The 27,660-nt window shown below is 48.9% G+C and overlaps 1 protein-coding gene across 2 annotated transcripts in view; it reads right to left on the reverse strand.

The window, feature by feature from the left end:
• Positions 1-27,660, reverse strand: part of CACNA1S (calcium voltage-gated channel subunit alpha1 S) — a 73,486-nt gene that overhangs the window by 30,934 nt on the left and 14,892 nt on the right. For both annotated transcript variants that reach the window (XM_008067113.1, XM_008067114.1), the window contains exons 3-17: positions 26,110-26,249; positions 23,627-23,769; positions 23,296-23,448; positions 20,892-21,097; positions 19,472-19,575; positions 16,021-16,166; positions 15,515-15,596; positions 13,746-13,906; positions 9,033-9,258; positions 7,557-7,764; positions 6,418-6,538; positions 5,528-5,642; positions 4,176-4,269; positions 3,391-3,460; positions 198-330 (exon numbers count right to left, since the gene is read on the reverse strand). In XM_008067113.1, the coding sequence (XP_008065304.1) occupies positions 198-330; positions 3,391-3,460; positions 4,176-4,269; positions 5,528-5,642; positions 6,418-6,538; positions 7,557-7,764; positions 9,033-9,258; positions 13,746-13,906; positions 15,515-15,596; positions 16,021-16,166; positions 19,472-19,575; positions 20,892-21,097; positions 23,296-23,448; positions 23,627-23,769; positions 26,110-26,249 (2,102 nt within the window). The remainder of the gene's footprint in view (positions 1-197; positions 331-3,390; positions 3,461-4,175; positions 4,270-5,527; positions 5,643-6,417; positions 6,539-7,556; positions 7,765-9,032; positions 9,259-13,745; positions 13,907-15,514; positions 15,597-16,020; positions 16,167-19,471; positions 19,576-20,891; positions 21,098-23,295; positions 23,449-23,626; positions 23,770-26,109; positions 26,250-27,660) is intronic.

Consider the following 27,660-nt stretch of genomic DNA (forward strand, 5'->3'; position numbering starts at 1 on the left):
AGGCAATCCACTCACCTCAGCCTCCCAAAGGCACGGGATTACAGGCTGAGCCACCAAGCCTGGCTGATTCCAGCATTTTAAGCAGATGACAGGATGAGCTCCCTCTAGTGTAATTGACAGAGGTCTTTTTAGGGCAGGGAAGCAGATCTCTGAGAGCTTCATCCATCATCCTACCCAGCAGTCCAGGAACCACTCACTTATTGGTGGGACTAAAGATGAAGAAGGAGCTGGCTTCTGGAATGGGCACTGCTTTCTCTTTCAGCTGCAGCTCTGCCAGTGGTCGTGGTCGGGGGCTCACTGGGATCTCAGGCTCATCTTCCTCATCATCCCCTGTAGGGAGAGGAGAAGAAATTAGGGGTGTCTCCTATCCTCTGCTACACCCTTGGCTTCTGTGTTCAGGACTCTCCCAGGAACCCCCACAGCCAGCAAGCAAAGGTGGCACCAGGGACACTAGGGTATTAGCAGAGTCCAACCCGGGTATCTTTTACGGTGAGCAGGTTTGAACTGTCAGGGGTAGATGGGCTGGCTCAGAACCTTTCAAAAGTGGGGATAGGTGCAAGCCTAAGGAGCCTTGTGGCTGCATCTTTTGTCTCAAGGCTAGGTCCACATTACCTCAAATATTCACAGGATGGGAGGGACAGGGAACCCCATTTCAGATGAGGAGACCTGAGTGCTAATCCTGGCTCTGGTCCTAGCTTGCTCTGCAGTGCTAGACCAGTCTCTACCCTTCCTGAGCTCCAGTTTCCTGATTTGTAAAATGGACGAGGGGCAGGAGGACTGTTGAAATAAATGAACTCTGAGGTCCTCTCCTGGGCTAGGATTCTAAGACTAATATTTTCAGAGAGAAATTGTCAGCATGGGGGGGGGAAGCAATCTCTATTTCCTGAACTTCAGCCAGTCTCCAGGACAAGGGCAGATACAAGGGTGAAGGCTGGGGGTTGAGGAGGATGAGACCGACATCCCAAGCCCATTCACTGTGTCTCATGGCCTAGTGAGGGAGCTGGGTACCTACAGGCCTCAGCTCCATGTGGGGGGATCCAGTGATCAGATAGGGGTACTGTCTAAAGTTGAGGTTTCTCTTGATTCCCTCCTTCGACAGTAGCCTCTTTCCTATTCCTGCAGGCCTTGGGCAGAGGCCCTCAGAGAAACCAAAGTTACTGGATTCTACTCTCTCCTTCTTGGCCATCTATCTGGCTTCTCAAATGCACCCAAGTTACATTCCAATTCTCCTGTTCCCCCGTAAAGCTATCTTTCTTATTCCTCAAGATGAGTGTCCTACCATGACACTTCCTGTCTCACCCAGCCTGCCACAGACTCCACAGACACATTTTGAGCTTAATTGCAGAACCCGTCAATTCTATTTCTTTTTCTTTTTTCGTTTAGAGACAGCATCTTACTCTGTCACCCAGGTTAGAGTTCAGTGGTGCAATCATAGCTCTCTGCCGTCTTGAAATCCTAGGCTCAAGCAATCCTCCCACCTCAGCCTCCTGAGTAACTGGGACTATAGATGTGTGCCACTACACCCAGCTAATTATTTAAAATTTTGGTAGAGACAGGGATCTCACTATGTTTTCAGGTTGGTCTCAAACTCCAGGCCTCAAGCGATCTTCCCATTTCAGCCTTCCAGAGTGCTGGAATTACAGGTGTGAACCACTTTGTCTGGCCCGAGGCTGTTCTTAGTGTTAGCATATTTGTATCCTTTCCGCCCCCCCTTAATTCTTGTTTCCTCCATCTATGCCCATTTTGCTAATTTCATTGTGCATATCTTTTGTTGTAAGCTACTTGTTGTAAAACTACTTTTATCACGAACTTCACTGAAACCTGGATGGACTTAAAGTCTATAATACTGAGTGATGTATCACAGAAACAAAGAACTGAGTATCACATGTTCTCACTCATAAGCGAAATTTGAACAATTATTGTAATACTATAAGAAAAGAATTGGGAGTAGCAGGGAAACTGCTGGTGGGGGGAAGCAGGGAGGCAGGATTGGCAGTAGTTGGAATCTGCTGGGGGAGGGGAGGCACACCTCATCAACAAGGGTATCTGCATAATGAACATTTGTATAGCTAACCCTGAATTGTACCCCACATCTTTCAAATAAAAAAATTGAAAGTTAAAGAAAATCAATCAATCTACTTTTAGAAAGAAGCAGAATATAAACACATTCAACTCCCTTGGTAAGACCTGTCTTTCAGCTGCCTAACCCACAGGCCTTCTTCCCTCACCCTGACCCCAGATTTCCTACTTCAGTCACCCTGTCACCTGCACACTGGCCACTCCCATCTAATAGATGATAAACCGTCAGATGAAACTACTCAAAATGAATTCTTCTGAGACACAGATATTCATTTCTGGTAGATATTTGAAGAAATTTTATTAATCTTACTTATGCCAGTTCCATTCTCCCTTCACTTCGCTTTGCAAAATCCTTTCATGCATGTGTTCATTCTATTTATAGCCTACTCTGTGTCAAGTACTGTGTCATGTGGAACACAAAAGGTCCCCTTGGAGCTTAGAGTCACTGGGGCAAACAGATGCTAACCCAGATGATTCCCCAAGTAGATGTAAAATTGCCCGGTGGCCCAGTGCTCGGAAGGACCCATGAGGGAGCTAAGACAGAACCCGAGGCTTCTTGGGTACCAGGGCTCTTCCTGGTGGCCCTTTAAGTTTAATCCAAGCTAGTGCTGCTTCCTCCAAGGACCTCTCCTTGATCCAGATGAGCAGGATTTCAGCAGCAGTCACTGGTTATTTGTGTTTATGACATGCTTGTGGTTTATCTGTGGTTATCCAGGCTCCCTCCACTTCACCCTTGTCTCCTTCTTCTGGATTTTCCCACAATGCCTGTCATGGGTCTACTCACCCCTGTATCCATCCACTCCCCCAGCCCTGATGGACACTAGATGGCGAGTAATCTGCCCCATCACCACCTAGATGGACACTCCCTCACTTATGATCCATTCTGCATGACTGGCAGGGAAGACTTGTGTACCCACATGTCTCTGTGCTTTTTGGAAACAGAGTCCTCAGCACTGAAGCACACAGTTGACCCCCAATAAATACTTGCAGAGCTACATGAAGATAAAGTGTGTGAATTTCTGTTGTGCATATGGTAGAGAAAGGCAAGCTGGCAGATGGCTTATTCACAAGGGATATCTCCAGTGTCCTGATCTTCACAGGGAGAGGTCCAGGGAGAGGACTCAGAGCCCCAGCTTCCCACCCTAGAGGTGTCCTCCTACCTCACACTTGACTCCCACTGTTCCATTGATGGCCCAGATTGGCTTCCATCATTTCCAGCCCTGCCCTGCTTGCGCTTGGGAACAACTCAGCACCAGCGTACCTCCCTTTTATCCCAGCACTCCGCTCCAACCAAGGCTCAAAGATGCTCACCTGGGAAGTCAGCTGAGGGATAGGGATCCTTCACCTCATTGACATTAGATTCAAACTCATCGATTTTCAGCTGGAGAAAGGAAGAAAAAGGTAAGAATGGGAAAAAAGTTGCAGTTTCCACTTATTGGACATATACTGGAAAGTCAGTTTAGCTCTCAGCTCATTTAACTATTCCTACAGCCTGAGGGACAGAGAATATTATGGTCACCTCCATTCTCCAAATGAGAAGCAGGCCAAACAAGGTCAGAAAACTTGACCAAGCCACTGCAGGGCCAAGCCAAGGCCTGGGCCTGCCTGAGCCTGGCTTCACTGCACCCACTGCTTGGTTCTCCAGAAGAGAGTTGAGTTCCCCAGGGAAGATCTTCAGCCCCTCTGGGACCCCAGTCGCTTTGAACTCCACTTCTCAGTTTTCAGTAATGTTGAGTAGAGTCAGGCTGGAACAAGCAGGGTAGGGCTGGAAATGGTGGAAGCCAGTCTGGGCCGTCAATGGAACAGTGGGAGTCAAGTGTGAAATAGGCGGACACCTCTAGGTGGGAAGCTGGGACTCTGAGGAAGTCTGGTTGGAAGGTCTGTGCCTCTCAGCACAGTAATCCCTGGAGTTGTATCCATTGGCTCTTCCTCCAATAGAATGCAGGGAGATGCCCTCACCTGCCTAACAACCAGGCAGATGACCTCTCTCCTACCTCTCCACCTCACCCCACCTGTACCCTGAGGTATGGCGAGGAACCATGGGACTTTAAGAGTCCCCCTATCCTGCCTCTAACATCCCTATATGAGGTGCTCACCTTGGCAGTGGTGGGGATGCCCTCACCCTTGGGTTTCTGCTCCAGCTTCTTGGCCATAATGGACTTCTCCTCTTCTGACTTTTCTGGGAGACCCCTGAGTTGGAAAACCAGGAAAACCCAAGGTGGAAGCCAAAAAAGAAAGCTCTCAGGGATCTGGTCAGCCTGACCACACCCTCAGGAGGATTCCACACCAAGATTCAAGGGACTCTGTGAAAGGAGAAGTGGCGTTGGCCACCGAATGGGAAGAGCAATAGGCCCAGGTAAGTCCTTTCTCTGTGATGAGAGGGCATGATGCACAGCATGGGTCCATGGTTGCATACAGTTCACTGGTCAGTCATTCTAATGATTGTTGATAGCAAATGGGTGGGATGTGACTTTGTACCTGGTTTATACAGAATTCACAGAGTGGAAGGTTTATCCAACTGTTTGGAAATGTCTGGTCTCTACATTCGCATACGCGAATGTTAGAAGAAGCAGTCCTCTGCTTAGAACCTGGTTATTCAAAGTGCTGTCCTCCAACCAGCCGCATTGGCAGCACCTGGGAGTTTGTTAGATGTAGAACCTCAACCCCACCTGATTCAGACTAGCTGTAACAGAATCTGCATTTTAACAAGAGCCCCAGGTGATGCATTTGTAGTTAGAGTTTGAAAAACACCATCTATGACCCGCCTGGGCAACTTGGCAAGACCTCATCTCTACAATAAATCAAAAAATTAGCCGGGCGTGGTAGCGCGCGCCTGTAGTTCCAGCTACTAGGAAGGCTGAGGTGAAAGGATCGCCGGAGCCCAGCAGGTCGAGGCTGCAGTGGCCGGGAGCGGCCACTGCACTCTAGTCTGGGCGACAGAGTGAGGCTCCAACTCAGAAAAGAAAAGAAAAACACCATCTAGAAGACTAGTCTGCTTCCACCCCTAGAGGAGGGTCCCAAACTACAGAGCTGAATGACAGAATCACAGATGGAGAGAACTATGAAGAACCTGAGAGGTCAACCCCCACCTCACAGAGGAGAGGAGGCCTGCGGCTCAGCAGAGGGCAATGACTCCCTCCCAGAAGCACAGTGACTCAGTGGCAGGGGTGGGAGGAGAATTCCCAGGACTCCTCTCCAGGGCAACCCTGCCCAATCTTCTGGCTCTGACATCACATTTCCCAAATCCTGTCTGTCTAGAAGGCTAACTCGCCTCTAGTCCTGCCCACAAAGACACCTTGTAGGACGTCAACCATCCCCAGGTGCTGGTTGCAGAAGTCTGCCCTCTGGGGCAGGTGTCACGGTGTTGGGACCCCTGCCCAGCAGGCTCCAGAGCCGGGAGGCCACAACCACAGAACTCCAGGTCCCTCTCTGCTAAGGACGCACTCACTTGGACATCTTCCTGCGTTTTCTCTCCTCAGCCTTGGCCTTCTGGGCAGAAGTCAGGCTCTCTGCCTCAGCTAGGTTGTCCACAGCAATGGCTAGGAAGACGTTGAGCAGGATGTCTGAGGGGGTCCAGCTAAGGAGGAGCCATGGGCTGTGGGTAGAAAGGAAGCCTGCCCTGCCTGCAGGTGAGCAGGACCTAGACCCACTCTCAGAGCCACCTCACAGGAAGGTGTGGGTCCAGGGACAATAGAGGAAAGTCCCCAGGGAAGCCTAGCTGCAGAGGGTACCCACGATGGGGCCTGAATCCACTATGGACCTTAAATCCCATCCATTTTCTGCCCAGAGCAATCCCAGCAAGTGAGAACCTTGAGCATGAGCTCAAGGAACAATAGTGTCCTCCCTCCCTAGCACCCATAACATCAAATTCCATGGCCTGGACATCAGGACCGCTCCAGCACTGCCCCATCCACCACACCGTCTTGACTGCTCATCTCATCACCCAGCCTGTCCAAGCTTAGTTATCTTGGTCCTAGTGCTCAGACTGACCATCCCCGGTCCACAAGGTCCAGGTTCCTCCCTGCCTGCCTCTAATCCTTCAGACAAGGCTGTTCCACCATCTTCACTGCTCCTCAGCAAAGCCCTGGTCTTCTTCCCACCAGCTCTGGGCTGTACCCTCCCACCTGCGACCAGCCCCTGCTCCCCACCTGGGGTCCTCTAAACTTTCAGAGAGAAGGAACTATACCTGCATTGGCTACATCCAGCCCATGAGCCTGGAAGCTCCCCTCTCACCAGAGAGCTGGCCTGCCTAGAAAGTGAGTACTCTTGAACCCAGTCTTCAACCCCTTCCCCTACTCCTTCCTAAGTGATTGTCTGCACCCAGCTCCTGAGGGATACAGTTGCCACAGACAAAAAGGATGACGAAGTAAATGCACACAAGCACACCAGGGTAGGACGGCCCGCCGTAGGCCATGATCCCGTTGTACATGATAGAGGTCCAGTCTTCGCCTGTCAGGACCTGGGGGAAGAGAGGAATAGGGGCTTGGGAACACAGAGGGATCCAAGTGTCCCATCAGGACTGCATTATCCCGGGGCCTCTTTCAGCTCCTCCGTTCTCCCAGAGCTTCCCTCTCCTCATTCCATGGCCCAGGTGACCAGTCCCCTGGCTCTCCTCAGCACCCCTCTTCCAATGATCTGGAAACTCATCACAGCTCTCTAGGGCCAAGGAGTTGGATTGTGGGCTCAACGCTTCCCTGTTCTGTTCCTAATCCTGGCTTAACTGTACTGCCCCATCCAGGTGTCCTGGCTTTCCAACCCTCAGAAGTCAAGTAAGATGTCAAGTCCCTTGCATGGACTGATGCCAGACCAGCCAGTGGGGTGCATGGAAGAAAGAGAGGTGAAAGCCATCTGCGGGACTCACAGAAGCTCACACCCTGCCTTTCCTGCTGGAACAGCAGGGTGGTGTCACTTATGAGGGGTGGGCTACCCCAGAGAGGAGCTCTTCCGTGCTCTATACCAGAAGGCCACTCCAGGAGGCCAGGACACTGAAGCCCCATCACTGAGTCACAGCCATGCTCCCTTGGCTGACTTCTAGAATTGGCCGAGCCATGCCTCTGGAGTGAGAAATGGTTTGTGTTTCTCTGGGGCTTTCCCAGGCCTGGGAGAAAGAGCTCACCCTGTCTGACTTTGCCTCAGACGAGTCACACATGGCTGAGAAAGCACACATCCGGACTCCCAGCCCACCCCTAATTCAGCCATTTGTTAACTATTATCCCACTGTGGACCAGCACTCTGCGAGGCACCAGGGACAAAGACAAATCAGATAAATCGATTGCAGCTCCAGTGGAGGAGACGGATGAGCAAGGATCACAATGGAGAGAAGCACAGGACATGGGGGAGGCCTGAGGACACTGGACTCAATCAGCAGACCAGAGAGGGCTTCCTGGAGGAAGTGATGCCCAGCTTGATGTTGGAGGACAAGAAGCCAGATTCAGCAACCACACAGAGGGAAGGCCGTGAAGGCGGGGGGAGCCTACCTGGAAGACGCTGATGAGGGCCTGGGGAAAGTTGTTGAAGTTGCTGCGCCGCACCTCCGTGTCCTCAAAGTCAAACCTGCCGCCAAAGAGCTGCATGCCCAGGAGGGCGAAGATGACGATGAAGAGGAAGAGCAGCAGCAGCAGGGAGGCGATGGAGCGGATGGAGTTGAGCAGAGATGCCACCAGGTTGCTTAGCGAGGTCCAGTACCTGGAGGAAGAGGAGATGCAAGAGGGGGGCCGACAGACCCTTCTCCCTGGTGCTCACCTGGGTATGCAGGCTTGGGGAGAGGCTCAAGACTGGCAGACACAGAGGAAAAGAGAGTCCTGCAGGGCCAGGACTTCAGGGCAGCGTGCCCACCCTCTCCGCTTTCTTTTTTTTTTTTTAAGTTGAAGTCTCACTCTGTCGCCCAGACTGGAGTGTAGCGGCCGCTCCCGGCCACCGCAGCCCCGACCTGCTGGGCTCCGGTGATCCTTCCGCCTCAGTCTTCCGAGTAGCCGGAATTACAGGCATGAACTACCACGCCCGGCTGATTTTTTGAGTTATTGTAGAGATGAGGTCTGCCCAGGCGGGTCTCGAACCCGCGGGCTCAGGCAATCCACTCACCTCAGCCTCCCAAAGGTGCAGGATTACAGGCTGAGCCACCGAGCCCGGCTTCTCTTCGCTTTCAAGCACGAGTCTCAGTTTGGAATTTCAGATGCACTAGTAGGGCTGGGAGAAACTTCTGGTCACACCAGTAGATGAGCAACCCTGTGAGACTAAGGCCCATTTCTCTGTCCTGTGCTTAGCGGAGTACCTGGCTCATGAGAGTACTTAATGGCTTCCTGCAAGTAAACGAATGCATCTCCCGCTCCCTCACCACGTTATGATCTCCCCACCTCCCTTTTCTTGAGCCTCACTCTGTCGCCCCGCCTGGAGTGCAGTGGCACACTCATGGCTCACTGCAGACTTGACCTTCTGCGTTCAGGTGATTCTTCCGCCTCGACCTCCTGAGTTGCTGGCATTACAGGCATGCCACCGAGCCTGGCTGCTCTTTTGATGTTTTGTAGAAATGGAGTCTCACTCTATTGCCCAGGCTGATCCCAAACTCCTGGGCTCAAGCAGTCCTCCTGCCTGGCCTCCTAACCTTATTCTTTGCTTTCTTCCTCCTTTCTTATGGCTACTTCTCTTCCTTTCTTTCCTCTCCCAATCTTCCTGTTCTCTTCGTGCACCCTCTTTTCCACTGTCCCCTCTCCCCTGCCCTGCCATAGACCAAGCTAAGAAAAAGTCGAGAAACGGACTCAAAAGGTGGGGGTGGGGGGAGTGATTTCTTTACCACAGAGGAAGGTTATTTCCGCAGAGGAGGAAGGGACGTTCTGGGTAAGGGGCCACCCATGAACCTGCACAGACCCCAGACCATGGGACGGGAGACAGGTGTAGAGCAGACCAGGCTGTGGTGTCTGCCTGGGACCCTGGAGCCCAGTACCCCCAGCGCTCACTTGGTGATCTTGAAGAGCCTCAGGAGGCGGATGCAGCGGAGCACAGAGATGCCCAGTGGGGTCATGGCGCCCGACTCCACCAGCAGGATTTCCAGGATGCCGCTGCACACCACGAAGCAGTCGAAGCGGTTGAAGAGGGACATGAAGTACTGGCGCAGGCCCAGCCCGTACATCTTCATCAGCATCTCAATGGTGAAGAGGGCCAGCAGCACCCGGTTGGCCACATCTGCAGGGCCGGCAGCACAGCCTGGCATCACTCTGCTTCCCTTCTCCGGCCTCCCAGCCTTGGCCTTAGGTAGGCCTCAACCCCGGACACCCTCCCCATGTTGCCAAGGCACCATGGATTTTTCTTTTTTTTAACCTTCAAAATTCAGTAAAACCCAGGGAATTTCACCCATTGGTTTCCAATACATTTAAACCACACCATATATATATATATTTTTGAGTCAGAGTCTCACTCTGTCACCCAGGCTGGAGTGCAGTGGCATGATCACAGCTCATTGCAGCCTCAGCCTCCTGGACTCAGGTGATCCTCCTGCTTCAGCCTCCCAAGTATCTGCAGCTACAGGTGTGTACCACCATACCCAGTTAATTTTCTGAGTTTTTGTAGAGACGAGGTCTCACTATGTTGCCCAGGCTGATCTCTAAGTCCTGGGCTCAAGTGATCATCTTGCCTCACCCTCCCAAAGTACTAGGGCTACAGGTGTCAGCCGCCGTGCCTGGCAACCACACCATATTTAACAGGAAGAGAATTTTATTACTTCTAATTTGGCTTAAGTTCATGAAGCTCTGCTATTCTCTCAATACTCTGTACTCCTCTCCATCCTGGTAGAGGAGGGTGCCTCCACCTACCTAAAGCCAATCCCTCTTCCTTATGCTTGGCAACCCGCCCCCCACTTCAGTAAGGCCACTATCAGTAATCCTTTTTCTTTCCTATCTATTTAACTTCTTTCTTTCAAATGGACCCTCCTGTTGCCACTTTAAAAAACCCAGGTTTCTCCCACTTTCCCTCCATCTCCTGTACTCTCTCTCTCCTCTCTGTTACAGCCAAACTTCCTGAAAGGGTTGTCTATGATACTCTTTTTATTTCCTCACGCCCCACCCCGTTTGCTCTTCAACTCCTCCCCATGGGGATCCGCCCTCATTATTCTTCAACACAGTGTTCTCTGGAGTACTGCTCGCCTCCTTGTTGCCAAGTCCAGGGAATTCTAAGCTTCCTTCTCCTGGTCTCCCAGCAGCACTGGGCACTGTTGCTTTTTAACACATTCTCTGTCTTTGGCTTCTGTGAGGCCACATCTTTCTAGGTTCCCTCTACTTCTTTGGATTCTCCAAAGCCTCTTCTGCAGATGCGTTCTCTACATAAGCAAGTGTAGCATCCTCCCCCAGGTCTCCCCAATTTCTTTCTGTGTCCTGATCAAAAACCTCTGAGTGATTGCTCTGTGACCCAGACAGCTGCAGGTTTTTCCAGGAGTTTTGACCCCAAACTGGGACCCTGAACATTCCCAGGCACTGATAAAGTCATCTAGGTTGTTGCCCAAAACACTGAAAGAAACTTGCCCTGGCCCTGAGCCAAATTCCTTAAGCCCTTATATAAACTCTATCCCCTGCCTCCTTGCTGCGTACAAACCTAGGTAGATCACCCCTTTTCTCTCACTGTCTGTTGTGAGAATTGCTGCCATATTTGTAAGTTCCCCTAATTAGTGCTTTGGTCTGATCACCCTGGCATTCAGTGCTTCCTTTCTTTGGAATCCCAATTGGTACCACCTTAGGGCGATTTGGGGCACTCCCTTGTGGGAATCCTCCTGCCACCACTTTTGGGGTGATTCCAGTTGTGGGTTCAGTGGAATAAAATATCAAGTTACTGAATGCTGGACTTGAGCTATATACTTGAGTATACACTATCCCTTGGTGATCTAACGATGTCATCTAAGACCATGGCTTCTATTGCCACTCCTGCCAATGCCTCCCAGATTTTTTGTTGTTGTTGGGTCAGCGTCTCACTCTGTCGCCCAGGCTGGAGTGCAGTGGCAATGCTCACAGACACACCAGCGTTGACCTGCTGGGCTCCGACGATCCTTCCGCCTCAGCCTTCCAAGTAGCTGGAACTACAGGCGTGCACTACCATGCCGGGCTAATTGTTTGTTTGGTTTTTTTTTCATTTATTGTAGAGATGAGGTCTTGCCAAGTTGCCCAGGCTGGTCTCGAACCCCTGGGCTCAGGTAATCCTCTCGCCTTGGCCTCCCAAAGTGCTGGGATTATAGCCTTGAGCCACTGTGCCTGGCCACCTCCCAGACTTAATTCTTCAATTTGAACCTCTCTACTGAGTTCCAGATCCATCTCCAGTGAGATGTCTATTCATTATCCTTGTTTTACCTCTTTCATCATTTTAAAGTCTCCTGCGTATTGTCCTATCATCTCAGGTTCCTGGGGTTGCTAGCTTCTGTTAGCTGTGCCTGATGTCTCTTCCTCAGTGTGGCTCTTACCCTTATTTGGTTGCAATTTTTTTTATTGAGTTCATCCTCAGGAAACACTTTTCTATGCAGGAATCCTATATGCCTTGGGTTGAGAAGCATCCTAAAAGAGTGGCTTATGTTTGCCTCTGCTGGGCACCCTGGGATTTTACTTGTTTGTCACTAGGTTTTTAAGTTACTGTCTTAGCTCAGGACTGTTGTGCCATGACAGGTAATGCATATGGGACCTCCATTACTATCCAGGGCACAGATAGGATTTTAATTTTTTTTTTTTTTTTGAGTTGGAATCTCACTCTGTCGCCCAGACTGGAGTGCAGTGGCCGCTCCTGGTCACCATAGCCTCGACCTGCTGGGCTCTGGCGATCCTTCCACCTCAGTCTTCCAAGTAGCTGGAACTACAGGTGTGCGCTACCACGCCTGGCTAATTTTTTGATTTATTGTAGAGATGAGGTCTCACCAAGTTGCCCCCAAACAGGTCTCGAACCCATGGGCTCAGGCAATTCACTCTCCTCGGCCTCCTAAAGCGTGGGATTACAGGCTGAGCCACTGAGCCCGGCTAGGAATTTAATTTTTAATAATTTTTTTTGAGAGGTCGGAGTCTCACCCTGTTGCCCAGCCTGGAGTACAGTGGCACAATCATTACTCACCACTGCCTTGACCTCCTGGCTCTAGTGATCTTTCTGCCTTAGCCTCCTGAGTAGTTAGGACTATAAGTGTGCAAAACCATGCCCAGCTAACTCTTTATTTTTTTGTAGAGATGAGGTCCCACTATGTTGCCCAGGCTGGTCTTGAACTCCTGGACTCAAGCAATGCTCCCACCTTGGCCTCCCAAAGTGCTTCAATTACAGGTGTAAGCCACCACACCCAGCCAGGATTTTAATTTTTGACATTTTTATTTCCTCCCAGGGCTTCCTGTAGGGATAAACTTCCAAGCTCCTTCCCTGGCTCAATGGGCAGTGAAGTTTTGCTTCCCTTTCATGGCTCTGTGCGAGTATGCCAGTTCCAATTTCCACCTCATGCAGGCTCAGGATCCTGTGTCCTGCTCTGCCTGGGCATTAAGAACTCAACTGCCACCCATGAGGGTTTAGGTCCAGGCCTAAAATGTTCTGGGAAGTCAGGTCCTGAGCTCATTGCTCTGACTTTGGGTCACTTCTTTGTTTCTGTCACACCCAAAGACTTCCTTTTCGTTCTCTGAAATACTGTTGTTATACCTCATGCAGCATTGTGGTGTGCTTTTAGTGGGGAAGGCCCTTTGTCTTCTTGCTATGTTGCTGGAACTGGCTCTCCTTTCCTGTAACCCTACTCCTTTCATAGTCAAGAACTCCACACCCAGGGGACCATCTACGACATGGATGGGGCCAACTCATTTCCACCAAGACTGAGCTTTCCAAGACTCAAGTCTGATCATGCTATCTTCCTGTTTATAACTTCTCATTGGCTTCCTGGTACCTAAAATGCAAAGTGGCAACTCTGCTCATAGGGAGACTCTTGTTAGCATCTAAGGCTCCCAATGAGCAGACACATTTCTCAGTCACTCTCTTAGTCACATACAAGATTCCTATGGCTCCCTGAACTCAATATACTCTTTCACATCTTCATGTCTTTGCACATACCGTTCCTTCTGCAGGAATCCCCTCCTCCTTTTGACTGCCTGGGGCTTCTCTATGTATCCTTTAAGGTCCCCAGAGCTCCAACACCTCTGCAATCCTCCTCTTGCTACCTTCTGTTTACCTCCATTGCCCTCCTTACGTTGACTTGAGATTGTTTATTACTATCTGTCTTTTCCTCTGGATAAGTTAGTTCCGTGATGTCAGAAGCAGTGTATTAATGCTTTCTGAGTTCTTTTTCAATGACTTACATGTAGGATGCATTTAATAAATAGTTGGTGAGCAGTTGCTGTTCTTATACAATTTGAATTTGGATGCTTAGAGCTCTAAATCACTGACAATTGTACATCATTGGAATAATCTGCCCAGACACCTGGGCAAGCACCTGAAGGTTGTCCCAGCGTGTTTCTGTCACTGCCTCTGGTGAGAAACAATGGCAAGAGGAGGAAAGTTGGGTGTGTCGCCTCGTCTTTTGAGGGGTTGGATCATATGACCCAGCACCCATAGTCCATAATTTTTACCAAAAGGATGTCAACATCTAATTGACCTCTTCTGCAAAAGCTGTGGTGCCATTGACTGGTTTTGACATCAAGCCACATCTGCTGTCTTCCCAGCCTCACTTCGTTCTGTCTCACCTTGCAAATGAGTCAACCAGAGAGGTTGGTTGTGGTGCTCCGAGGCGATAGACAGGGTGTTGAGGGCAACGATGAGAATCACCAGCCAGTAGAAGGCCTTGGACTTCACAATGTCGTGGCACTTCCAGCGAAAGATGCGATTCCACTGCCTCCAATGTCGGCTGGGGGAGGAGACACAGGATGGCAGCACCTTTCTGAGTTACCTTCAGACAAACTCCAGCCATGCTTAGTTGACAACCTCTCTCCCCTCCAGCCACATGAGAGAAGTTAAGGGCATAGGCTGTAGAGACAGGCTGGTTAAAACCCTGTCTCTCATGAGCAAAGTTCTCAGTTTTCAAAAGGAACAATGACGCAAACCTCCCAGGCAACGCAATGAGAAGATGCATGCAAAATGCTCAGCACAGCGCCTGACATAGAGCAGACACGCTATACAGTTTAATTTTAATTAAAGCAACTCTGAGATGGTATGTTTTACCCATTATAAAAGCCATTCTTTAACAAGTGGATAGTATCTTGGTAGTTTGTGGGAAAGGACACTTTATAGTACAATCTTTTTTTGGAGAGTGATTTGGCAGTACTTGCCAGAGTTTAAATATATATTTTATATAGTTATATATATTGAGAGACAGGGTCTCACTATGTTGCCCAGGTTGGTCTCAAGCTCCTGGTCTCAAGTGATCCTCCTGCCTCAGCCTCCCAAATATCTGGGATCACCATAAAATTTACATACCCTTTGACCCAGCAATTCTATTTCTAGAATTTTGCCTGCAGAAATGGTCATATTTATACACAACTGTTCCCTGCAGCCCTGTTTGTACTGCAAAAAACTGAGAAGATTAGTTAAATACATTGTAGTATATACATACTGTGGGATATTTTATATGCAAAGATATAATAAAAGAAGGTGGGTATATAGAAATATGTGGAAATTTCTCTTACTAGATAATTGCAAGTAAAAATACATAGGTCATGAGATCATATGTATATTATATTCATTTATTCAACAACTATTTGGCAACACCTCCTATGTGCTGGGCACTGTTCTAGTCTCTGTAGTGACAGTAGTTAACACAAATAACCCCATTATGTAAACAAAACAAAACAAAAATCCTGGCATGTGTGTGTGTGAGAGGAATGAAAGCTAGAAAGGATCTTAGAGGCATACAAATCTGTTACCATGGTTACTGCTTTGAAGGGCTTCCTCTTTTCTTTGATGTCTCTCTCTATTGTTTGATCTTTCAGAAATCATAATTATGTATAAATGTGTAACAGGAAACAGCCCACCAAACAAACAAATCCTCCTCTTAAGACAAAGGGGAAAGAGCTTGGAGTGTCCCTTGTCTCCAGACTCCTGGGCCACAGCCAGCCTCCTTCCTGGGGAACTCCCTGATTTTGTACTGCCTTTTTGTCAGACACACTTTCCCTCTTTCTTTGTGGAGGTTTCCAACTCTAATGACCTCACCCAACTCCGCCCTGTCAGAGTACAGCAGCCAAATGTGCCCACTGTCCCCAAGACTCCCCGCATCTTCTTTACGTGGTATCTAAATAGGTCATCTGCTCAGGGTCCCCTCTAATTGCACATTCCCTGGGGGTCTGGTTACTGCAGAGTTCCTCAGAGCAGAAACTGGCCCTGTTTTCTCAGAAAGGCTGTTTTTCTAAGGGATCAGGAAGGTGACTTTAAAGACATTGAGGGGAAAGTAACTGGATTCTAACCCCATGTCTCAGAGAGCTGGAAACTGGGGGACCTAGGGCAATGGGCAGATACTCACATGAACTGGATGAGTTTGTTCAAACCAGCAATTTCATACAGGCTGTCTGTGTCAGAGCCACCTTCATCCAAAGACAGCTTCCCTGGGCACAGGAGAGATGCAGTCAGCCAGACTTTGGGGCTCCTCTGGGCTGGACACACCTGAGCTGGGCACTCCTTAAAAGGGCCCATTGACGAGACCATCTGTGACAATGGGCCCTAGGTGGGCCTGGATCCTCCGTGCTTTCCTGAGACCCAGATTCCCAAGAACCAAAGAGCCCACATCTGCAGAGGAGGGGCTGTATGGATGGACGGCAAGGAACTCTGGGAAGAGCTCGGGGCACACCTGGAGCCTACCATTTTGAGGTGTAAGGTTTTAGACAAGTCACTCACTCTCTAAGAGCAAATGTTAGACCTGCCTAGTGGGCCACCCAGGCTTGCTGGAGGATTAAAGGAGGTAGTGCTCTCTCCTGTGGGGTGCAACTCAGAGGTGGGGGGATGGATGCTGACCACAACCTTCGGGCCCACCTTCTCTCAAGTCCTCAACATCCATGACCTCGCCCTGTGTGATCCAGCTCATGTAGCCCCGAAGGTCCTCCTCCAGCTGCTGCTTCTCACGGAGCTTCTGGAAGGTTCCCCTGGACTTGGCCTTCTCCCGCTCCTTGGTAAATTCCCTGAAATAGGAAAGGGGACATGGGGAGGGGAGGAGAAGAGGGAACGAGGGAGGGGAAAGACTGAACCCCCGGAAGACAGACAGGCCCATTCTGAGTCTACATGTAGCCCCTTCTTCTAGCCCCAGGTTGTCACCTAGGGTCCAGATACCCCTCAAGGCAGCCTCTCTCACTTCTCCCCTCCCCTTCCCCATCCTCCAGGATCACCCTGGAGCATTACTTGCTCCTCTTCCACACTTCTTTCTTCTCATTTGTCTCATTTTGGCTGTGTTGTCTTGGGGTTACCCTTGGACATTAGGAGTTAATGACAAGCCCATCTATTGTCCTAACAGAGTCAGCCACGGATCCTCAGATTTACCATACTGCCCTGACCCTCTAAGCTACCCTAATATTTTAGTGTTGTGTACAAACCTAAGGCCTGAAGGAAAGTTTCCTGGGACTAAAAAAACCAGGCAGCAGTGCTGGAAGGAAAGGACCCAAGGGTCAGCGAGGGACCCTCAGACCAGCAGAGGGCAGCCCTGGGCCACCACCAGGCAGGGTCTGATGTGAGGCAGGGGAGCTGGACCCGAGTCGCTGGGCCTAGAGGCCAGGAGGGGTCTGCTCAAGGGACAGGTTGCATCACCTTGACAGGGCAGGGTCCAGGCAGGAGATCTTGACTACTTTGTGCCACGGGCCCTTTGATAGTTCAGTGAAACTTTTGGATCCCTCTTCAGAATAGCGTTGTGAAATGCACAAAATAAAACCATAGCATTACAAAGGAAACAATTACAGCTATGTATTGCTTAATGACTGGGATTCATTCTGAGAAATGCATTGTCAGGTAATTTCATCTCTGTGTGAAAGTCATTGAGCAGGGGTCCCCAAGCCCTGAGCCACAGACTGGTACCTGTCCGTGGCCTGTTAGGAACTGGGCTGTACAGCAGGAAGTGAGCGGTGGGTGAGCAAGGGAAGCTTCATCTGTATTTACAGCCATCCCCATTGCTCGCATTACTGCCCGAGCTCCGCCTCCTGTTAGATCAGTGACAGCATTAAATTCTCATAGGAGTGCAAATCCTATTGTGAACTGCACAGGCGAGGGATCTAGGTTGTGTGCTCCTTATGAGATTCTAATGCCTGATGATCCGAGGTGGAGCTGAGGGGCTGATGCTGGCACTGGGGAGTGACTGCAAATACAGATTAACATTAGCAGTGAGGTTTGACGGCACCCCCCCCACCAAGTCTGTGGAAAAATTATTTTCCAAAAAACCAGTCCCTGATGTCTAAAAGGTTGGAGACTGTTCTCATAAAGTGTACTCACACAAACCTAGATGGCACAGCTTGCTACATGCCTAGGTTATATGGTATGGCCTGTTGCTCCTAGGCTACAAACCTGTGCGGTAGCTTGCTGTACAGAATACTGTTGGCAATTGTAAGTATTTGTGTATCTAAACATAGAAAAGGTCCAGCAAAAATCAGTATTATAATCTTAGGGACCACCATTATACATGCGGACAGTCACTGACTGAAACGTCCCATGAAATAGCACATGACTGTATATTAAAATATGATTATTGAAATGCAAAACAAATTGTGATAGAGTAATGTATGTGCATTAATTCATTAACTAGCAAGACCTAGCTGCATGCCTAATAACTATCATAATTTAAAAGTGTGGAGTAATGAGTATAAATAATATTTGCAACAACTATAACTGACAAGTGGTTTCTATTAGGAAAAGTCTTAGACACTGCTGATAGTGCTGTGGTTTGTTGTCCACGTTCCTTATTAAAGGAAACACCAAATTTCAGTTGGAGTAGTGGAAAAAAAAGATAAATTTTTCTTGTCCAAGTTCACAGACTCCTGAATTCTATCTACAGACTGCCTGTAGGGAAGCCTCGGGAATGAGGTGATATCAATGAGGAAGAGGGCTGATGGACATGTCTAGCCTCTCCACTGTGACTTGGGTGGGTGGAGAGACTAGAAGGGCTGCCTCAAAGAGAACAGCTCTCATTAATAATGACTGTTAGTACTTAGTGCTTATGATGTGCTGGACTCTGTTCTAAGAGCATTATATGTATCGACTCGTTTAATCCTCACAACAACCCTATGAAATAAGCACTGAAATGATTTCCACTTGATAGATGTGGAAACTGAGGCACATAGAAGTTAGGCAATTAGGTAAAGATCACATAGCTACTAAGCAGTAGTGCAGGGCTGCACGTGGTGGTGTAGTCTTGTAATCTCAGCACTTTGGGAGGCTGAGGACCACTTGAACCCAGGAGTTCAAGACCAGCCTGGGCAACATAGTGAGATTCTGCCTCTACAAAAATAAAAAAAAATAGCTGGGTGTGGTGGCACGTGCTATAGTCCCAACCACTCTGGGGGCTGAGGCAGGAGAATCACTTGAGCCCAGAAGGTCAAGGCTGCAGTGAGCTATGATCACACCACTGCACTCCAGGCTGGGTGGCAGGAAAAAAAAAAGCAGTAGTGTGGGGATTTAAAGCAGGGATGTTTAACTCCAGAGTTTGTGTGCTTAACCAGAAAGCTGTACTGCCTCTTAGTACTGAGCCTCCAGGAGGCAGGAAGCCAGAGTCTCAGGGCTTCACTCAGAAGGAATGTCAATTCAAAGGGACAGAAGGAGCAAGAATGGGAGACAGCTTGAGGAGAAGACGGAAGGAAAATTAAAAGTGGAAGGATGCCTACCTGTATCTTCTTTTTTTGTTTTGTTTTGTTTTGTTTTGTTTTGTTGAGTCTCACGGTCACCCAGGTTGGAGTGTAGCACCATACTCACGGCAACTGCAGCCTCAACTTGCTGGACTCAGGCAATCTTTCCACCTCAGCCTTCCAGGTAGCTAATTGTTTGATTTATTGTAGAGACAACGTCTTGCCAAGTTGCCCAGGCTGGTCTCAAAACCCTGGGCTTAGGCAATCCTCTTGCCTACGCCTCCCAAAGTTCTGGGATTACAGGCGTGAGCCCCCATGCCCAGCCTGCCTGTATCTTCTATCTCTTCCTTGCTAACCAGGAAGAAAAAGTTCTTGGCCCAGTAGGGGCTAAAGAGAACCCAGGGATAAACTGGGTCTGTAACCTGGGTGTGTAGCCCAGGAGCAATAGGTCATGCCATCTAACCTAGGTGTGTATCAGGCTGTATCGTCTGGGTTTGTGTAACTACACTCTATGACTTTCGCACAGAAATATCCTAACCCACACCTCTCTTTTCTGTTCTACTCCTTCCTCCTCCTTTCCCTCCTCCTCCTCCTGCTTCTCCCTCTTTTCCCTCTCCCCCTCTCTCTTCCTCTTTCTCCTCCCAGCTGTCTCTGAACTTCCTTACCCGCTCAGGACGCCCAGCACCAGGTTGAGGATGAAGAAGGATCCCAGCAGAATAAGGGTGACAAAATAGATCCAGGGCCACTCGTTCCCGATGGCATCATTGACCTGGTGCAGACAGAAGTGTGAGGCCCACGCTCTGATTTAAGGCTTAGGACCCCTTTCCTGAGGCTGTCCATTCAGACTCCACCCGACAAGGAGAGAAGTCATCCGGGACAAGTAAAGGCTTTTCTCTCTAAGCTGAGGACCTAGGAACTAGACTGGAAGGACCGCCCAAGGGGCTCTGGCTCAATGTCTACCTGGTCCAGGCAAGACTGATCCGTTTTCCCCTCCAACCAAGAGTGTCTCCCATCTGCCTCCCCGACTTGACTCCCTCATGGACTCTATCTTCAGTTGATTTTTTTCACAGCTAAGATTTTTCAAAATGAACAACCTCTGTGACACTGGAACAGTTGCCTGGCATCTCTGAGCATTATTCTCATTTGTCTAACAGCAATAATGATATATGCTCTCTCTCTTTACAGGCTTGGAACAGAGGTGAAATAACCCATGTGACATCCTCTGACATTTTAAGTAATTTGTTCCCCTGATACGCACTTACAAGAAATATTTATATTAATCCTTTATATTTGCAAAGCATTTGACAGTTTTATAGTTTTCCCCGACAGGCAGTGTCAGATTGTAGGCAATTCAGGATTGGAGCCCAATGGACTAGAGTTCAATTCTTGGCTCTGTGACTCACTAAATTCATTACCGTGGGCAATCTCTCTGAGCCTCAGTTTCCTTATCTACAAAATGGGGCCAGTGCCTTCCATCACTGGAGAATAAAACAAGAAATGTAACCTAGCTCTTAACAAATGCCAAAAAATAATATGTCCAACAAGGAAACTCTTGCATGGTAGTGAATATGTGCCAGGAACTGTTGTGATTAAGTTAATCCTCCCACTAACTCTATGATGTAGACAGCATTATTATCCTTCTTTTTATAGAGGAGGAAACTAATATTGAATAACATTTACATGGGAAAGCAGTCTTGCAGTGGCAAGGAGAAAAACTCAAAAGGCCTTCCATTTCTCACAGAATCTGAGATTCTAGGCCATCAAAAATGAGTCACTCCTTCCCTAAATCAGGCTTAGAGAAAAGTAAGGAATTAAAACTGGAACCCATGGAGGTCCTGGTTTCCATTCCAAAGCACCCATTAGATCCTGCTCTGACTGACATATTGTACCTTGGGGACTGCCCCAAAGAATGCTGGGACACACACACCTGGGGACAAGAAGGGTCCATGCACCCTATATAGGTTCCCTAGGGAAGGACAAGAGGGAGCTCTGGGCACTCATGTCAGAGTGACAAGCCCTAAACCATTCCCCTGCAAGCTTGTGGTCAAGGAAAAGTGGTTCTCGCCGGCATGGGCCCAGACCTACCCAGTACAGGACGTCAGTCCATCCCTCCATGGTGATGCACTGGTACACAGTGAGCATGGAGAAGCCAAAGTTGTCAAAGTGGGTGATGCCATGATTGGGCCCCGGCCAGCCACCTCGACACTCGCTGCCGTTGATGGTGCACCGGCGTCCGGAGCCTGTCCTGGCACAGGGTGATGGTTCCTCGTTCTCCACTGTAGCCACAATATCTGGAAATAGAAAGCAGAGTGAATATCAAACAACAATAGTAGGTGGACAATAACAAGAGAAAGGGTGCTCAATAGCAGTGTAAAGAACAGAGCTATAGGTCTAAAGAATGCAGAAAACTGCTTCACATGGAGCAGAGGGCCACAGATGAAGAGGAATGCTTGGAGCTGATGTCCACAGGCAGCAGCAGACTGAGTCAGGCCCAGGGCCTCATGGCAGGGTCTGCTTCTAGGATTAATTTTCCTATGAAGTGCAACTTACAGAACAGGAGTAACTCGAGTGCCATTTGTACGCACAGAACTTTAAGGAATAAAGCAGCTGCCTGGCTGGAGTGCGCTGGGGGTGGGAGGCTCACATGTTCTGACTTGAGGCTTCTATCTGGGAGGTGGAAATGGACAAGCTCCAACGGTACTGGGCTGAGTTGTAGGACACCCAGCCCAAAGGGCAAGGGTCTGCTAGCAGAGCAAGTTCCCACCAGGCCTGAGCCTGCATTCCTCTTTGTTTCCCTGGGTGGTGCTTTCTTGTCTCTAAAATCCTGCACTTTTGAGGACATCCTGGATCCCCTTTTATCTGGGGATGTTCTGCAGCCTCCTTTTGTGTTCAGAGATTAAGTTAGCTCGTCTGAACTGAAGCGCCCCACTTACCCGTGTTTACCAGGGAGGCTCAAACTTCTGAAGATGGAAGGGAGAAGACCCTGACGGCCCCGAGGGGACCCTGACCCCGTGAAGTCAGTGTCCTGATCTGGGAGGGGCTTTTGAGAGCTGGTGGTCAACATTTGTCAAGATCTCACTAGAATACCACCAGTGAGACCTCCAAATTTGGATTGAAGATGGTAGAAAGTCCCCATCCTATCTGTCCTGATGATGCTTATTATAGGATGTAGATTGTCATGGTGATGGGAAGAGGCTGAAATGGGAGGGGCCTAGGCACACAACCACTGAAAGCTTCATCAGAGTTTACTCTTGGGAGTTGGGTCGGGACTGGCATCCAGTGTTCCTGTGTTGGCAGCGGGCACAAGGAGATGAGTTGAGTCTCCTGAGACACTGTAGGTCAAGGAGAGTTATTCTAGTGAATTAGATGTCAGATCTGCGACGGAAGAGCTCGTCCCAACAGATGTCACCTCTTTCTTGTGGCATGCACAGATCCCTGTAGACCCTGATGTAAGCAGTGCTTGGGATGGAACTGGGGTTAAGTCTCGGCAAGCTTCTATCAGAGCAGGGCACCCCAAGACCCTTGTAAGGTATCCGTCTAGCTGAAACTGTTGTCATAATAATACTAGGACATTATTTGCCCGTTGGTCTCCATCATCTTAATGAACATAGAGTGGAATTTTCTAGATACTACATGATGTATGATGCGGCAACAGACTGCATGCAGAAGTAAATGTAAGAATCCAGCAGACTTTTTAACAGTCAGGCATCAAAGAGATTTACTAAAAAAAATGTAAAATAGTGCCACGCACTTCTTACTAAGTATTTTTCATTTTGGAAAGTGTAGTTATTTTTCATAAAAAATGTAATTTTATGTTCATATGTCATGGGTTTATTTTGGTTCTTTAAGATGATTAATACATGAATATCATGACATTTTTCTCAGTTTCCATTTCTCATAGAATACCAACAGATTAAACTCACATGAACATAAATTATTTGGGGTCCCCAATAATTTGTAAGAGTGAAAGAGGTCCTGAGGCTAAAAAGTTTGAGAACTGCTGGTTTAGAAAGTTTCACTCAAGTAGATCTGAGTTAGATATCAATAGGTTATCTCTGACAACTTGATAAATGACCCCTTTGGTTCTTGGGTGTTTTTTTGAAATCCCATTCAGGCCCTACTCTGTGGGTATCTGCTCTGACTAAAGCTAAAACGATGGCTGTAAGAGAAAGTACACATAGAAGTTCAGGCTTATCCTGAGCCTGTGTCTCCATCCCAGAAAACCTGGAAGATAGCACATGGTATGTGGGGGCATGGGGTTTTTCAGAACAAGCCATGGCCTAGGCCTCTGCTCACTTTCCTTACTTTGTGACCCTGGCAGAGCTGTCCTTATCCAAGGACAGCTTATCTTATCCTTATCTCCAAGTCCCCTTATCCATGAGAAGCCTCTTCCCAACGTCCACAGGTGTAGGAAGCAATGGCTAAGCCTGGAGCTCCTTCCCTGGCTGAAGTGGCTCCCCCATTCCCCTCTCCCACTCTGGCAGCTCACCTGTCCCAGTGAAGTAGCAGGTCTTGTGCATCTTTCCCTTGAAGAGTTCCAGCCCAATGATGGCATAGATGATGACCATGAAGAGGACTAGCAGGGCGATGTGGAACAGGGGGAGCAAGGCCTTGAAGATGGAGTTGAGGACCACCTGCAGGCCTGCAGCAAGGCAGGGAAGGGAGAAGAGAAGTCACTTCCCTTCTTGGTCTCAAAGCCCTCCCCTTTTATAAATCCCTGGAAGCCTCTGGGATGTCAAGGTAGGAAGAGACCCCAGAACTGGGGACAAAGAAACAGGAAGGGAGAAGAGAAAGGGGCCTGAAGAGGCACTGCCACCCACTGGGTACCCCCGACACCAGCCGGAGGGGTCTGAGCACTCGGAAGGCTCTCAGGGCCTTGACGTCCAAGCCGGCTCCTTTGCTGCTCATTGGGGCTGTGTTGCTTTGGATGACGTTAACTTGTTCCAGAATCACGGTGAAGACCCTAGAGTGGAAAAGAGAGAGAGAAGGGACCCAGGAGTTGGACAAGACACTGTCCCGGTTGTCTGGGGCCCGGTGTTCCATCTGTGTTCAAAGCACCTGGAGAAAGGTCTAGGGGAGAGATGGCAAATATGGTTCACCAGCTGCTAACTCTGACACTTTGGTAATGCCTGTCTGGAGAATTCTATTTCAAAGGATTCTGAGATCAAGTCGGGATTCAGTGAAATGAGTACCACGATCCATTTGTAATGTGTACTCTAGTTGAGGTACGTGTGTCACAGGCACAGTTCCTGGTCTTGGAACTGAGCACACCTCACGTGGGCTGAAGGATGCCAGTCAGTCTCTCACTTAAAGGTGACCCAGAGACGAAAATGCAGAACTGGCTCTCCCTCTGGGCTCTTCCTCTTGCTGCATTTTCTGATAATGCCCTTTTCTTTCCCGTTGCCTCCTCTTCCTCTCTAAATTTTCTCAAGTTTCCAGTATCCTTTGAAGTCCACCTCAAATCCCTTTTCCTGAAATCTTCTTCTGACAAGAGAACTCCCTGGGACACATTGTGGATAAAACAATGATGCACCTGAGATGTTTTCTGACACTCTACAAAGAGGGACCCCCAAAAAAGCCTGGAACATATTTATAAACATTCTGTATTTATTCTTACATGTTTAAACTTCAGAAACCTTCAAAGTACTCTCCGTTTGATGCACTACATCTATCGAGATGCTTTTCCCATTGCTTAAAACAGTTTTGGAACTCATCAATTTCTATGCCTTTTAGTGCTTCTGCTGTTTTTTGTCTCACCTCTTCCACATCAGCAAAACGTTTCCCTTTGAGGACTTTTTTCATGTGAGGAAACAAAAAAAACCTTGTCCAGGGTGCGATCCGGTGAAAAGGGAGGGTGGGGCACAGGGGTCATGCCACTTTTTGGTCAAAAACCGCTGAACACCCAGCACAGTGTGGACAGGTGTGTTGTCATGGTGGAAGAACCAGTCACCTGTTTGCCACAACTCAGGACGTTTCTTCTGCAAATTGTGGCACAACCTTTTCAAAATTTCCAGATAAAAACCTTGGTTGACTGTTTGATCCAGAGAAACAAATTCTGAGTGTACAGCAAGGGAGCTGCTCTCCCAAAGATAATTCCAGGTTTTGGGGGGTCTTCCCTTGTGTTTGTCCTGGTTTCCAACCAGGACAGTTCATAATGGGCAGAAGCAGATCCACAGAATTCATCTATTTTCTCCCTTGTGCCTAAAGTGGTGGTGAAAGACCAGCAGGTAATTGGCATAATCCTTACAGAATCAAAGGACAGCATACTGATTAAGAGTGCAACCCCTGCTGCCAAGACTGCCTTGGTTTGAATCCCAGAACTGCCACCAGTTAGCTGTGTGACCTTGGGCAAGTTGCTTGACTTTTCTGTTCCTTAGCTTCTTTATCCATGAAGTAGGGAAAACAAGAGGACTGTAGGGAGCATTAAATGAAACATTACTTGTAAAGCACACTAAGTGCTTGATAAATGTTGCTGCTATGATGTCTAAAGATATAATGTTATAGGCAGAGTTATGTCCCCTCAAAATTTATATGTTGAAGCCTTAATTCTCAGTACTCAGAATGTATCTGGAAATAGGGTCTTTAAAGAGGTGATTAAGTTGAAATGAGGATGTTAGGGTGAGCCCTAATTCAGTTTGCCTTGTGTACTTATAAGAATAGGAAATTCGGACACACAAAGAGACATCAGGGACACAGATGCACACAGGAGAGGCTGTGAGGACACAGTGGGAAGGTGGCCATCTGCAAGCCAAGGAGAGAGGCCCCAGGAGAAAACAAGTCTGCCAACACCTTGACCTTGGACTTCTGCCCCCCAGAACTGTGAGAAACAAATTCCTGTTGTTTAAACCACCCAGTTTGTGGAAGGTTGTTATAGTAGCTCTAGCAAACTAATATTGCTTACTAAATGTTCATTTTTGTGAACCCAAATAACAGGTACCCAATATAGGTCTCTGGAGTAAATGAATAAATGACAAAGACTGGTAAACTTATGGACATGCAGAAACTACTGGTCACTGGAATCACACACATCATTTTGTGTGCTGTGGAAAGGATAATGGAATTTAAGGCCCCTAGCCAGGGAAGGGACTTGTGACCTGCTGGTGGTATATTGGAAAGGGCAATGTTTCACTCTCCACCAACATTGACTGTACCCCCACAGGGGCTGGCCTCTAGTGGAGGCTGCTGCCTGCAGTGGTTAGGCTTCCATCTGGGGTTCCATCTCCGGGGTGCTGGTGGTGTTGGTGATCGGCACAGAGTCCTCAGGGAGGCTCTAGCCTCCAATTCCCCCACACCCAGGTCTCACCCCAAGAAGACAATGATGAAGTCCAGCACATTCCAGCCACTGCGCAGGTAGGCATCCTGGTGGAATAAGAAGCCATAGGCAATGATCTTCATAGCAGCTTCAATGGAGAAGACGACAAGGAAGAAATACTCCAGTTTCTCCTGTGGGAGAAAACATGGTCATCCACTTCTCTGTGTACTCTGAGAGTACCCCGTATCTGTCCTTGCCCTCTCCCTTCCAGGCATGCTGACTTCCCTACTGTTTCTCAGACACACCTGCCTCAGGACATTTGCACTTGCTGATCCTGCTGCCTGGAAGACCCCATCCCCACTTCAGCCCCCAACATCCCCACATTTCTAACCGCCTCACTGCCCACAGGTCTTTACTCAAAAGTCATCCCTTTACTGAGGCCTTTCCCTGGCCACCACGTGCAATTTGAGCCACCTCTAGCAGTTCATGTTCCTCTTCTCTGCTTAATTTTGCCTTCTTAGCACTTATCTCTAGCTTAAATACCATATGCATGTTCTTATCTTGTTCATTATCATCCCCACTAGAATATAAACCCCATAAGCATGGGGATTTTTGTCCATTTTTTTTCATTACTCTATTTTCAGGAACTAGAAATGGGTGAATAAATGAATGATCCAGGCCAGTCCCCAAAATAAACATCCCCAAGTGGTTTTCAGTTTGGGCATCTTTCTTCTCCCCCCATCCAGTGGATGGACAGTAGGAGGTGGGAGTGGGTTTCTCAGAACTCCATACCATCCCTTGCTGGTCAGGGTTGCCCTCTCTTTCATTTTCTTGTAACCTCCCCTGCCTTTGCCATGTGCCCCCACCTGGGCTGCCTGCAGACAGCCCCTTAAAGGGCACAGGCATTATTACACAGGGTGAGCAGAGTGTGAGGTACACTGTGTATTGGGAGGGAAGCCCCACAGGTAAGAGGCCGAGGTTTCAGCCCAGCCCCACCCTGCAGAAGGCCTTGCTGACTCCTCCAGACCTGTCCCCTGTAACCTGATCCTCTGAGTCACCCTATCCTTGGCCCAGTCACCCTTCCCCCGTCTCTGGGTGCAGGCGAGAGCTATTTCTAACTGAGAGAGCAGGTCCCTCTTGTCAGGACTCCAGGCTGAAGCTGCTCTCCTTGCAACCGTCCGTCCAAGCTCTGGCAAGGCAGCTTCTAAGGGCTCTGGTCCCCGGCCTCCCAGACAGGCGTGGCCTCCTGAGGGGGTGTTGACCGGCCTGATGCCTGGGCCAGGCTGTTGCACTGCACTACTCTGGGAGGGTGTGTGTTTGTGTGTGTGTGTGTGTGTGTGTGTCTTTTTTTTTTGTTGTTGTTGTTGTTTGAGTTGGAGCCTCACTCTGTTGCCCAGACTGGAGTGCAGTGGCCCCTCCTGGCCACCGCAGCCTCGACCTGCTGGGCTCTGGCTATCCTTCCGCCTCAGCCCTCCAAGTAGCTGGAACTACAGGTGTGCGTTACCACGCCCAGCTAATTTTTTTTTTTTATTTTATTTTATCGTAGAGATGAGGTCTCGCCTGCCCAGGCGGGTCTTGAACCCGCAGGCTCAGGCAATCCAC

Source organism: Carlito syrichta, unplaced genomic scaffold (genome assembly GCF_000164805.1).
Source record: "Carlito syrichta isolate Samal-C Ts95f unplaced genomic scaffold, Tarsius_syrichta-2.0.1 Scaffold309294, whole genome shotgun sequence".
In the NCBI taxonomy this organism is placed as follows: domain Eukaryota; kingdom Metazoa; phylum Chordata; class Mammalia; order Primates; family Tarsiidae; genus Carlito; species Carlito syrichta.